This window comes from Calypte anna, chromosome 18, assembly GCF_003957555.1.
Source record: "Calypte anna isolate BGI_N300 chromosome 18, bCalAnn1_v1.p, whole genome shotgun sequence".
In the NCBI taxonomy this organism is placed as follows: Eukaryota; Metazoa; Chordata; class Aves; order Apodiformes; family Trochilidae; genus Calypte; species Calypte anna.
In genome coordinates this window covers 11601604-11614320 of record NC_044263.1, presented here as the reverse complement: position 1 = coordinate 11614320, position 12717 = coordinate 11601604, and the positions used below count along the sequence as shown (strand labels likewise).

General features: G+C 50.9%; 1 protein-coding gene across 1 annotated transcript; it reads left to right on the top strand.

Annotated features, from left to right (window-relative positions):
• The first annotated feature begins 1839 nt into the window (after positions 1-1839).
• On the top strand, positions 1840-4963 carry LOC103528298 (dual specificity protein kinase CLK1-like). Its single transcript, XM_030461847.1, has 10 exons — positions 1840-1900; positions 2281-2347; positions 2639-2755; positions 2891-3057; positions 3134-3228; positions 3313-3442; positions 3589-3671; positions 4243-4322; positions 4568-4658; positions 4751-4963. Exons 1-10 carry the CDS (start codon positions 1840-1842, stop codon positions 4961-4963), a joined length of 1104 nt encoding a protein of 367 aa, XP_030317707.1.
• Positions 4964-12717: the final 7754 nt, after the last annotated feature.

The window sequence follows — 12717 nt, the reverse complement described above, 5'->3', positions numbered from 1 at the left end:
GAGCCAGGAGAGCAGTAAGGAGGGCAGCATGGGCAAAGCCCTCAGCCGGCCAGGCTGTTTCTGCTGGAACTGCTGTTGCCTGGGGAAGGGCCAGCAGGAGAATGAGGACTTTGAGGAGGACTACGTGCCCCAGAGGTTGATGCTGGCACCAGTTTCAACACAGAGCCAAGCAGAGCCCAACAAGAAGGCAGCCAGACGGCCATCATGGAAAGTCTGGAAAAGCAGGAGGGCTCCTGTGAGCCAGGTGTTGGAAGTGTGTGTCTCCAACCCTTCCCGGTGGGAGTCGAGCACCAGGCTCACCCGACATCGCTCGGGCCAACCCAACCCCTGCAAGCCCATGTCCAAAGAAAGCCTCAGCCACGGGCACCAGAAGACCCTGGAGGCATCTGGCTCAGCCTGCATGGAGCACGTCAAGCTCTCTCCATGCCTCAGCCTGGAGCTGCTGGATATGGGACTGGGCATTCCCATCCCCTGCCAGTCCTGCGCGTCCCCGGGGGGTGCCGGCAGCTCCCCTGCCAGCAGCGCAGGCTGTGCCAAGGAGGTGGTGGGGCCGTGCCAGGAGGAGGACTCTGCTGCAGGGTCCCAGCTCTTCCACAGACCTGGAGGATCCCAGTTCTTCCACACGGACTCACTGCAGGAGTTCCTGGAGCTGGAGGAGCAGTGCCAGGAGGAGGACTCTGCTGCAGGGTCCCAGCTCTTCCACAGACCTGGAGGATCCCAGTTCTTCCACACGGACTCACTGCAGGAGTTCCTAGAGCTGGAGGAGCAGTGCCAGGAGGAGGACTCTGCTGCAGGGTCCCAGTTCTTCCACACGGACTCACTGCAGGAGTTCCTGGAGCTGGAGGAGCAGTGCCAGGAGGAGGACTCTGCTGTGGGGTCCCAGCTCTCCCACAGACCTGGAGGATCCCAGTTCTTCCACATGGACTCACTGCAGGAGTTCCTGGAGCTGGAGGAGCAGTGCCAGGAGGAGGACTCTGCTGTGGGGTCCCAGCTCTCCCACAGACCTGCAGTATCCGACTTCTTCCACACAGACTCACTGCAAGAGTTCCTGGAGCTGGAGGAGCAGTGCCTGAGCCAGGATGAGGGCCATGGGGCTGTCCCTGGCTGCCTGGAGGTTCAGGTGAGGGAAAGGGATGGGAGAGGGACCATGGTCAGGCAGCCACCTTAGCAAGGGGTTACAGCACACCCACAGCTCTCAGAAAAAGCACTTCTCTCCTGGCTGCACACAGGATTTTTCCTGCTGCCTCTCTTTACTACAATGGGGATCTTCATTCACTCTCCCCCCTATTCCCCAGTGCTCGGGACAACAAGATGCAGCTTGGACCCTAAAATGTAATTTAAGTTTAGCAAAAAGGATATTTAGGTGTTATATACATACATACTCATAATTATTGAATCCTTTTGCTTATAAAAAAAAGAAAGATGGGCACTGAAATCCTAAAGTAAAACTCAGTGAACCAATCTTTTCAAAGAATCATGGAATTTTCAGGGTTGGAAGGGACCTTTAAGATCACTTAGTTTCAACCCCCCTGCCACAGGCACGGACACCCCCCACTAGAAAAGAAGCTGTAATTTGGTGTTGCCTTGCCACTTGGAGGATCTCATGTGAAAAATCTGCTCAGTGCCATGTTTTCCTCCTGTACCATAAACTCTGTGTCCTGGGAATTCGCGGGGACCGAATATGAAATTGCTGCTTCCCACCCTCTGTGGCCTGGCCTCTTATCTCCGTGCCTGAGGATTTTCCTGCCCACTCACTTTCCTACTCTGACCTCAATTCACCCGGGTTTATTGATTGCCCAGACTATCCTGATGAGGCCTCCAAGCAGCAGATCCAACATCATGGAGGATGAGGACGAGGCTCTCCCCATCTGTCAGACCGGGGATGTCCTAAGTGCAAGATGTAAGTAAACAATATTATTAGCTTTTCAGAGAGAAAAAGTTCTTCTGGCCTAAAAGCTGAGGGGACTTTTTGCAAGTCTTTTCTTCCTGTCTTTTTTCCTTTGGGGATGAGGCGTTATTCCTTCTCTGGACCTTCTTTTATCTCTCCTTTGCTCCCTCCCTAAAGAAAAAAAAGTAAATGGTACCCACTCATATCTGTAAATGTGCCTTGATGAGAGCTGTCCAGTGACATCCTTCCAAATGGGTATTTTCCATTTCAAGAGGCACAGTTGAGAAGAATCCAGTTGTTCTGTTTTTTGTTCCATTTGTGTCTTATGGCTTGTTTGTTCAATAGCTCAGGAACTTCACAACTTGCGTGACTGAGGGCTCTTTTCTTTCCAGATGAGGTTGTTGGTTTCTTGGGTGAAGGCACTTTTGGACAAGTAGTGCAATGCACCGATCACCAAGAGTAAGTCTTTTCATTCGAGACATTTCCTTGACTGATACCCTCCTGGTGTGGCTCAGGAAGTGCTTTCTGACTGCCTCAGGCTTTATCTTTACCTCCTCATCTGCTGTTCTGTTCCTTGAAGGCTGCAGCAGTTCCCACACACAAACTGATGTCAGTTTAGTGCCTGAAGCTGCACCTTCCACACCCTCAGCAAACCTTTTCTGATGAGGTTCCCATCGTTATAAACAACGTAGATGGGGAGCATTCCTGAAGATTCTGAGGTAAAACTCCTTGTTTGCCCTGTCTTTCCAGCAATGGCAGGAACGTGGCTGTGAAAATAGTCAAAGACACTGTTGCGCACTCCGAGGCAGCTTATGCAGAGGTGCAAGTGCTGGACTCTTTAAAGGCACTGGACCCCAGCAGCACACAGTGAGTAGACAAAGCCAACCTGGCTGGGCTTTGGCTTCAACACTTCCCAGAGGGCACCTTCTGGAACAGGTGACTCATGGAGCCAAGCATTACACAACTGCCTGTAGCAATTCCTGTCTTTTTCTGCTTTTGCAGGCACTGTGTCCAGATGTTAGACTGGTTCGAGTACCAGGGCCATGTCTGCATCGTTTTTGAGCTGCTAGGGCCCAGCACTTACACCTTCCTCAAAGAGAATTGCTCTCTGCCCTTCAGGCTGGAACACATCAGGCGCATGGCCTATCAGATCTGCAAAGCTGTCAGCTGTAAGTAGGGTTCTGTTGTGCTTCATTTGTTCAAGTTTCTCAGTGGGATTTGCTAAGGAGCCTTCTTATCTTGCAGTTTTGCATGTGAACAAGTTGACGCACACAGATCTGAAGCCAGAAAACATCTTACTCGCCTCCTCCGACTATACAGAGGAGTACAACTCCAGCCTAGTGAGTAGCTGTCCTCTTCCCCACCTCCCCCTCAGCCATCCTATGTCTTTCTTCAGGCTCTCACATCCCATTTCTTCATTGCAGAAGTGTGTGGTGCGCAGACTGAAACGCCCAGACATCAAAGTGGCGGACTTCGGGAGCACGGTGCTTGTCCATGAGCCTTGCTGCTATCCGGTCACTACAAGACCTTACAGAGCTCCTGAAGTCATCCTAGGTCAGTAAGAGTCTCTTAGGTGCAGCCTTGGCCTAAGAACTTTTGCTGTGCTGTTGAAGTTGCTACGCAACTGTGGCACATCTTGGTTGAGCTGTTGAACTCTTTGCAGCCTGGTACAAACATGAAGCTTCTGAATCTTTCCACAGCCCTGGGATGGTCACAGCCGTGTGACGTTTGGAGCATCGGATGCATTCTCCTTGAGTACTACCTTGGATTCCAAGTATTTGAGGTAGGCAACTAGGAACCTCAAAAGATGCAGCATGTACAATGCCACCCATCTTGCTGAACATGGGAATGCTCTGTGCAACAAAGGCAGCGGCGTGTCTGCAACGCCACCCTGCAGAGAGAGGAAGATGTAGGCACAAAGGAATTGTCTCAGCAGAAGACTTGGACAAGCTGCTCTCAGCAAACACTTGGCCAGCAGCTTGGTGTGAAGGGTGACCCCAGCAGCACACATGATTTACAAGCCACACTAAGTAACAGATGTAGTAGCCTCACCCTGTCAGCATCAGGAAATACTACTCAGCTACCCAAATACTCTCACCCAGAGAGTTCTGCTGAAACTTGACATTTATGAACTTCAACCAATCCACACCACAAAAATAAGGCTGGGTCAAAGGAAAAGCCTCCAGGAGGTTGTATCTGCTCCCAAGAAACAAACAACTACAGCCCCTTTCTTCCTTAGTGAGAAATGGATTATTGTTTGCAGGGTACAGGTAAACATAAAGTAAGGTCATGGTGTGGTTCTTGGTAACTTCCTCTAACAATGGACAAAAATGTCTACCTAGATCTCCCTCCAGGCCCATGAAGACATAGAACACCTGGCAAGGATGGAGCAAATCCTGGGGCCTCTGCCAAAGCACATGATCAAGAAAACCAGGTAATTACATATTTCTGTACCTCGACTGATAGAGATCAATCCTTCCTGATTTGGTTTAATGGCAAATTTTAAAAACAAGCTTAATAAAGTCAGATTCACCCTTTTGCTCTAATGAACAGCTGTCCACTCCTGTGGAATCTTTCCAGAGCAGTCCCCAGGTTGTGGACAAATGTGCTGCTGAACTCCTTCTAGTGCAGGGACAAAACAGCATCTTTGAATCACCAACTGGGCTCTGTTTGTTTCAGGAGAGGCGACTATTTCCATCGTGGCCAGCTGGCATGGGACCAACACAGCTTTGTTGGGCGCTACATCTCATGGCACTGTAAGCCACTGAAGGTAAGAGGAGAGAGGGAAAATACCTGTGGGGAGAGGAGCTTGAAGTCAAGGCCACAGTTCCAAACACACCTTCTGCTGTTTTCTTCACACAGGCGTTCATGACCTGCAGCAGCGATGAGCACTGCCACCTGTTCGACCTGATAGAAAAGATGCTGCAGTATGACCCAGCCAAGCGCATCACTTTGGAAGAAGCCCTCAAACATCCTTTCTTCTGCCCCCTGCAAAGGGAAAAAAGGGCACTGCCTCCTGGAGCTGAGGGGGCTGATACAGCTGTCAGTCCCCCAAAGAAGAGCAGAAGATGCTGAATGCTTCTTGGTTGCAAGTCTGTTGTTTGTTACAAGTTAAATATTTGTAGGATTAAGGTAGTTGGTTGGTTGTTGCAAGTAAAATGTTTGTAGGATTAAGGTAGTCTGTTGTTTGCTGCAAGTAAAATGTTTGTAGGATTAAGGCAGTTTGTAAACGCCCATTTTGTTGTTGTTAACACGTTTTGGTTACTGAAGCTGAACCCAACTGCTGGCAGAAAGCTTCCTCTAGAAAAAAATACTGATGGACTTGGTTGTTTCCTCCATTCATTAAGATGTCAGGACAGGGGATGCTCTGAACCCTGCACAGATCTCCTGCAACTCTGTCCTCTTGCTGAGTGGTCTCTACAGTAAGAATTCCAATACCCAGAACACACAGCTCCCTATCACCACCACCTCAATGGCTTCATCACTGCACATCCCCCACATCTCCAGCTGTACCCTAACTATAAAATTAGTAGCTGACCCCCTACTGATAATGGCACTGGCAACACACCTTGCTTACAGGTGGAGAAGCTAACACAGCCATGGGAGCTCCTCCTCCCTCCAGGGAAGTCACTGGAGCTGCTCAGTCCCAGCAAGGGTCTCATTTTTAGTGTCTTCTAAAGGGCAAAGGAAGTCAAGACAGGAGATGAAGCACATAAAGTTGCAGGTTCATAATTCAAGTGCCCCATAAATGAGCTTGAACTGTCCATCCTCAAAGGCACTTCAGCTTCTGAGCTGCTCCTCAGAAGATGCTGCTTCCTCACTCCTCTTGGGTTTAGCACAGGCATTTCTCTGGTAGCCGGGCTGCTTCCCTGACAAGGGGGAATTCACCTCCCCACCTCCAGTGCCACAATACCTCATCACCCAGCAGGGATCACCTCATCACATCCTTGTTCCAGAGGGGCAGCCAAGTCAAGCCAAGGACCCCTGCACCTCCATGAGTGCAGCAAAGCATTTGTCCCTTCCCCTCAGCCCCACTCCTAGGAGGAACACTTCCTGGCACAGTGGGCACTGGCTAAGACTGGGGAATGTAAACCCACAGACTCTAACAAGTTGGACACTGACAGTTTTAAGCAGCAATGCTCCAGGGGCAGGCAAGGTTACTCACTCCTGCTACCAGCTCTCCGAACACCACCAGAAGAGCCTCTTGCCAAAGAACAGCACAGTGACTCACCCTACCCAACCCCTTCCCACCACACAGCTTTGAGCAGAGCAGTCCCACAGGAGGGAGTCAAACCAGCTCAAGCCTTGCTTTCCCGCAGCCCTGTCAGCAGCTCCCCTGACCAAGCTACAGTCTCAGTGCAGAGACCACCTGAACACGCACCCAGTACATCCTCCCAACCAGCCACCCCACTGCAGAGCTGCCAGAATCCTGACTGTGGCCACCCCCACAGAGAGGCAGTTCCTCTCCTCCTCTCTGACATTTCAGTCACTCCAGTTCCATTTCTGTTATGCTGCCACAAATCTGCAATGGCCAAAGTTCTCCTTTAAGCCCCTTTTCAGAGTCTTGCAGAAGAAATGCTGAAATCCCTGACAAACCTTTTCCAGACTGGCCAGACGACAGAAAGGGTCCTCTTCCCAACCTGCATTTTAGCGGCTTCCCTGCCATCTGGACCCCTTCTCAAGAGACACAACTGAGGCAGGAAATGGAATGTCTACATCTACAAGTAGTGCTTCTTTCCTTTTATACTGCTTTTCAACCTCATTTGGCTCCATCTGCTTGTTACCTGCTCCATCAGCACCTGCTCTTCTGCTCTTTGCTCTCTACATACAGTGTGCACATGAGATTACAAGCTCTTTCACCAGCACATTTCAATTCCTCAGGGCCCTGTGTTCCCTACTGACTCAACCACCCCCTCCTTTCTCCCTCCCTGATACCTGCCAGAGCCCATGACCTCACTCCTGCCAACAACAAACCCTTTGGAATAGCAGGTCCAGGACTAGGCATGTCAGATCCTCCTCTCAACACCAGCACTTTCCAACAGAACAGGGCAGGGTGCTCTAAGCACACGATGGTGGCGGAATCCTTGGGGAAAACCCCTTGGCCTTGCTACCACAGACCACACACCTGAAACGAGCATTCACCCACCTCACACCAGCACAGGGGACCTCGGCTACAGAGGCAAGACCCACTTTTACCCACGTGGGTAAAAAATCCCATGTATTTTCCTTTAAGCCAAGTTCCTGCAGCCTGCACTCTTGAAGAATGCCAACTGACCCGAGCCAAAGCGCGGTTGGGCACACAGAATAAATTGACAGTAATCTGACCGCTTGTGGTCGCTGAGATGCTCAGAGAGCTGAGCACAGAGAACTTAAACCCTGTTCTACACACTCAACGGGCTCTTTAGCAAAGCTTTTACACTGACACAAAACGGAGCTTCTGTGGAGTCAAGTGAGCAAAGGCTGAGAGCAGCCCCAGCACAGGGACTTACCCAGCACTTCACCAGCCACCGCCAGGTCACAAAACCTTTCTGCACAGCCCCGAGTCAGCTTTGCACCAGAAGCAGCTGGAAACTTTCCTCCTGCCTCCAAGCTGGCCTCCGTTACACCTTGAATATTCAGTCCTGGAACTGGGAAGGCTCAAAGCTCTCTTTCTCATCTGGAAAGACAAAGTGTTGAAATGAAGTTGTCATACACAGCTCTTTGGTTTCTTTGTTATTTTAATCTTTTACAGAAACCACTTAAAGAACCACTTGTGTGTCTCCTACCTTATCTTGCAACCTATGTAACACAGCACACAGTTCAGTTCTTGGGCAGAGGAAAAAGAAAAGCAGAGAAAAAAATGAGACACAAGTGCCAAATGCTGTGCTGGAGGACTCGGACACAAGCACAGAAGATGCTGTTCAGGGTAACAAGCACACAGGAAAACTCCTGTGCCATGGAACATTCAGAATGTCAGGGCTGGATTCTCAGCCTCCAACGGGGCTCTGCCAAGTCATACTGCGGCTGAATCACAGACTCATGGATGCTGGAAAGGGACCATTGGAGCCCACCTGGAATAACCTCCCCTCTCCAAAGAGTGCACAACACGACCACTGCTCCTCAGAGCAGAGTGTGGGCCTTGCTCCTTTCAACATGGCTTTCCCAGCTGCTTCCTTAGGGGAGACCAGGTAGCACTGACATGTTTTCTCTCACTTCTACCAGCATCCGGGATACCGAGTGTGAGGGAATGCTGCTTCATTTTACCTTTAGCTCCAGGACCAGGTGCTCCCCTCCAGCCAAGGGCAGCCTGAGCTCCCTGCAGCCTGTCCAAAGTCCTAGGCCCCATCTCGCTGTGCTGGGGGCTGCTGCTCACCCCCTGCACAGAATCACAGCCTGAGGAAGGGGCTGTGAGCCCAGGCCTCTGCTCAGCAGGGGAACCTGGAGCCCTCCAGGGCTGTGCTCAGACAGCTTGGCAACATCTCTGCCACAGCCTGCCTGAGAGCCTGACAGGGAAAAGGGCTTTCCTGATGCCCAGAGGGGACCTCCCAGAGGTCACTTCATGCCCATTGCCTCTTGGCCTCTCACTGCCCACCACTGCAAACAGCTCTGGACCCTCCCATCAGGTGTTCAGAGAGCTTGGGATCCCACCTGAGCTTTCTCTTTTCCAGAGGGAGCAGTCCCAGCTCTCTCAGCCTTCCCTCCTGGGACACGCTCCCCTCCCTTCACCAACTGACTGCTCCTCTGAGGGACTTGCTGCCGTGTGTCCCTGGCTGGCTGGCACTGAGGAGCCCAGAACTGGACACAATGCTCCCCTCACCCGTCCCCAGGAGAGTGCAAGGATCACCTTCCTCCACCTGCTGGCACTTCTTTTTGTAAAGACAGCCCAGGAGACCAGATTCCTTCTTGGAACTTAGGACACATTGCTGGCTCATGAGCAGCTTGGTGCCCACCAGGACCCCTCCCAGCCTGTGCTGAAGGTACAGAGAGGATCCAAGGCTGTGTCATTAGATACAGATTATTTAAGCTGGCAGACTGCAGGGCATGAAGAAGCAATAGTGGAGGGGCTCAGACAATTCAGACGTTTAGAAAAAAGCTATTAGACAACGTTTTCTGTCAAAAATTATAGAAATGAGGCACAAACATCAGTGACAATGTTGACGTTCAGCAAAAAAAAAGCAAAAGAATTATCAAATGGGCTGTTGAGACATTTCACTTCACTGGTTGATAGGAGCTGGAAATACATCAAGAGTAAACTGACTGAAGAGATTTTTTTGTTGGTGGTGATTTTCACAGCTGAATCAGACACAGAAATGCACTCAACAGGCAGCTGAAAGAAACTCGACCCCCAAGTTACCTACAAATAGGACTGAGTGGGGACACCAGATTTAGAATAAACTAGGTTTAATATTAAATAATGTCTTCCAGTAACAAAAGTGAGAATTTTGGTGCCTATTAACAGGTGCTGGGGACACAAAGTGAGCACAGTACCCTACTGCAGATTTTCCTCCCAGAATTACAGGATGTTGGGACACCTGAAACATCACAGGCACGTGTGCGAAAGGTACTGGCTGCCTTTTCCTCGTAAAAATAGGGACAGAAGAGGGGAAAAATATTCCAGCACACTCCACCTCCAACCACCAACAAACCAACACAGGTATTCTTACCTCTAAAACTCCTGCTCCACAATTACAGGCAGCAACCCCGCTTCTTCCCGTGACACTCCATTCCTCCTCAGAGCCAGGGATCGCTGGAAGGCTCACCCAGGGCTGATCTCCTCCCCCCTGGGAACAGCTCCCTGAGCTGACACACAACCCCATCTCCATGCTGGCAGGAATGGGTGCCTGAGGGCTCCCTGTGGCAGGGCTGACTCAAGAGGGAGCTCCACGGCTCTTCCCAGCACCCGATGGATGTGGATTCTGAGGAGCAGGTGGCAGCTGCTGGGAAAGGAGCAGAGGGGAACAGCAGCCCAGCAAGGAGCAGGAGGAAAGGGGGATGGGCTGCTGGGCTGCCTGACTTTCTATAGGCTGTGGGCAGGAGATGGGAGGGAATAGTGACCCCTCTCAGGCCCCTCAGGCTCACAGACACTCCTTCTTTAGTTCTCCAACTCAAACTTTACTTCCTCCACTCCAACTATGACAGGTACCTTTTTTCGTATCAGTGGGAACATCACCAGACCACCATCACCTCTCCAATAGGATGGACAGAGGCTCAGCAACTGCGTCTGCCAGCTCCTCAGGACCCGTGTGTGGACCCCGTGAGGTCCCATAAACTTGTGCCCCTGCAGGTTCTTTAGATGATCAGAAACCTCTTCTTCTCCCCCAGTGGGGGCTCCTTGGTTGTCCCAGGCCCTGCTTTAGATTCAATTCTACCTGGGATGAATGTGGCTCTCCTGCCCTGCTCCCCAGCTGCTCTGACCACCTCTCTACTCCTCCCAGGGTACCTGCCCTTGCTTCCCATCTCTGCATGCTTCCTCCTTCAGTTTGAGGCCTTTTAGGAGCTGCTGGCTCATCCCCGCCGCCCTCCTGGAGTTTTTCCCTGGCTGCGGGATGGGGAGTGTGGGGAAATGGCATCTGCCAGCATGGCCCAGGAGCCAAGATGTCCCCCAGCCGGCCCCCTGCATGCCCCGGGGCGCAATGCATGCCCCACCACAGCAACTTCCCCGTCCCTCACACAAAGTACCTCAGTATCCCAGGGAGAAGCCTCATCTTTGTTCTCCTTTCGTCGCGCAGCTGCCAGGGCACCTACACACCAGGGAAGAAGAGAGGCTTTGCTATCACTTCCCACTGGACAGCAGGTTCCATAGAAACACCACCCAAACCTCCTCACACTAACAGCACTCAAATCACCCAGAAACAATGCTCCTTTTTGAATGTTACAGACAAAGATCTTCGAGATGCCCAAGCACTGCCTTTTAAAAAGCAGTAGAGGCTCACAGCTCCAAATATCCTCTCAACACACACAAAAACCCTTTCTTTTTCAGGGATGAGCATCTAAATTTCTTCTCAAGCAGATGAACACAGGGCTCAGTCTGGCTGGCTTCCTTGCCTGATCAGACTACTTGCAGGGCTCTCCTTTAAGCCACCCCATTAGGTCAAAGTCATGAAGGGTGCACTTGGGGGATGATGCGCACGCACCGTCTCAGACACAGTGTGCACCAGCATTAACTAGCTGCATTTTTACAGCAATTTCTCTATGTGCTCTGCACAGAAAAACACAAAAATCAAAATCTGCTCCCTCATTGATTGCACATGACCTGGATGGCTGAATGGAGCCATCTGCAGGTTTGAAACCTGCAGAAACAAACCCAACTCTCCATGATTGACTCCTCCTGTTGAAAATGGGATTTCACCTTTTCCTGGTGGCCAAAGAACACCACTGAAGATACTACAGAGACTGTCACAAATTATCAGTATGAAGATGCTTGGAGTAAGCAAACACTTAGCTCCTATACAAGTAACCTCCACAACGTGGAGAGCAACATCTTCCTTCCCTCCAAGAGTGATGCCCAGTTTTTGTAGAAGGGTCCATGTCCCTCTTACTATCACTACCATGTGTCTGGATAATTTGAATCAGCAAGTCCCTCCCACCTTGAGCATACAGTTCTGGGAGTGCCAGCTGGAAGGGGTGGCCAGATGGAATTCATGAGAAGCATCTAGGCAGACATCACACTCCTTTGCAACATCCCTTCAGAACACGAAAGAATTCCAGAGAGCAGAGCTTGGTGCAGACGGGCGCCCCCAGAGTGTTGGCAATCTGCACATCGGCCGCTCCGGTGGCAACGATGCCTCCTGAAACCAGAAAAGTCCAGATACACCAGTGTGCTGGGAGTTCCTACTGCTCCTAGAAGCCTCCCTCCCCAGAGCAAAGCAGGGGTGGGCAGACAGCCAAACCATCACTGCTCCTACACTCTTTCCATACAGGTGTGTTTACTGCAGCTCTTCTGTCCCTTTGTCCATGTTCATTCAGCTCACACACTGCAACATGCATGCAGGTTCCTACCACACAGCATCTGAGTGCTGCAGCTTCTGCCAGGCCCCCTGTGGAACTTGTGCCACAGCTTCAGTTCTCAGAAAAGGAACAGAAGGGACCAAAAGCTGCTTTCCTACTCTGCCAGTGGGCACCAGGATTCACAGGCGAGGGAAACATTTGCTGTCTCAGAAGACAATCACCACTTCTCTTCATTTCCTATTCATAGAGAAAAAACTGCAGCACTATTTCCTAGCTCACTTCTCTCACCAGTGATGACTCCTGAGGCTGCCTTGGGAACTCGAACTCCAACATTCCAAATACTGTTCTGAACAATCGAAGGAGCTGTAACTTTTCTCTCGTCACCTTTGCCTCCCTTCTCCTGCTTCCCCTGCTTTTCTCCCTCTTTTTGGTAACTCTTCCTAAAGAGATCAAGTGAAAGAAGACATAAAAAGGGAAGAAGCAAGCATTTCTCTGCCTTACATTGATTACTTGAAAACGGCTTTTCTTGTGCAAGGCCAAGGGGAAACTTGGCTGAGTTTGCTTTTACAAGGCCTTCAGCTTTTCCATGGAAAACCGCGGGAGCATAAAGAAATGCCTCCTGTCCTCAGTCTCAGCCCTGCTTCTGCACAGCCTCTGAGAAGCACTTCCCCACTTCAGCCCAGCTTCATTTCAGTTACAGCAAGCTCTCAGGTGCTTCTGGATCTCCCTCCTACCCTCCCCAGGCCCCCCCATGGCAACCTCCCAGTCCTTCATACAAAGTACCTGAGAACCACACAGAGATGTCCATTGATCTTCATCAGCTTTCTCCTTCTGGAGAGCTTTCAGGTCTGCCTGGAGACCTACACACCAGGGAAGAACGGCGAGATGCAGTGGTTTTAGTT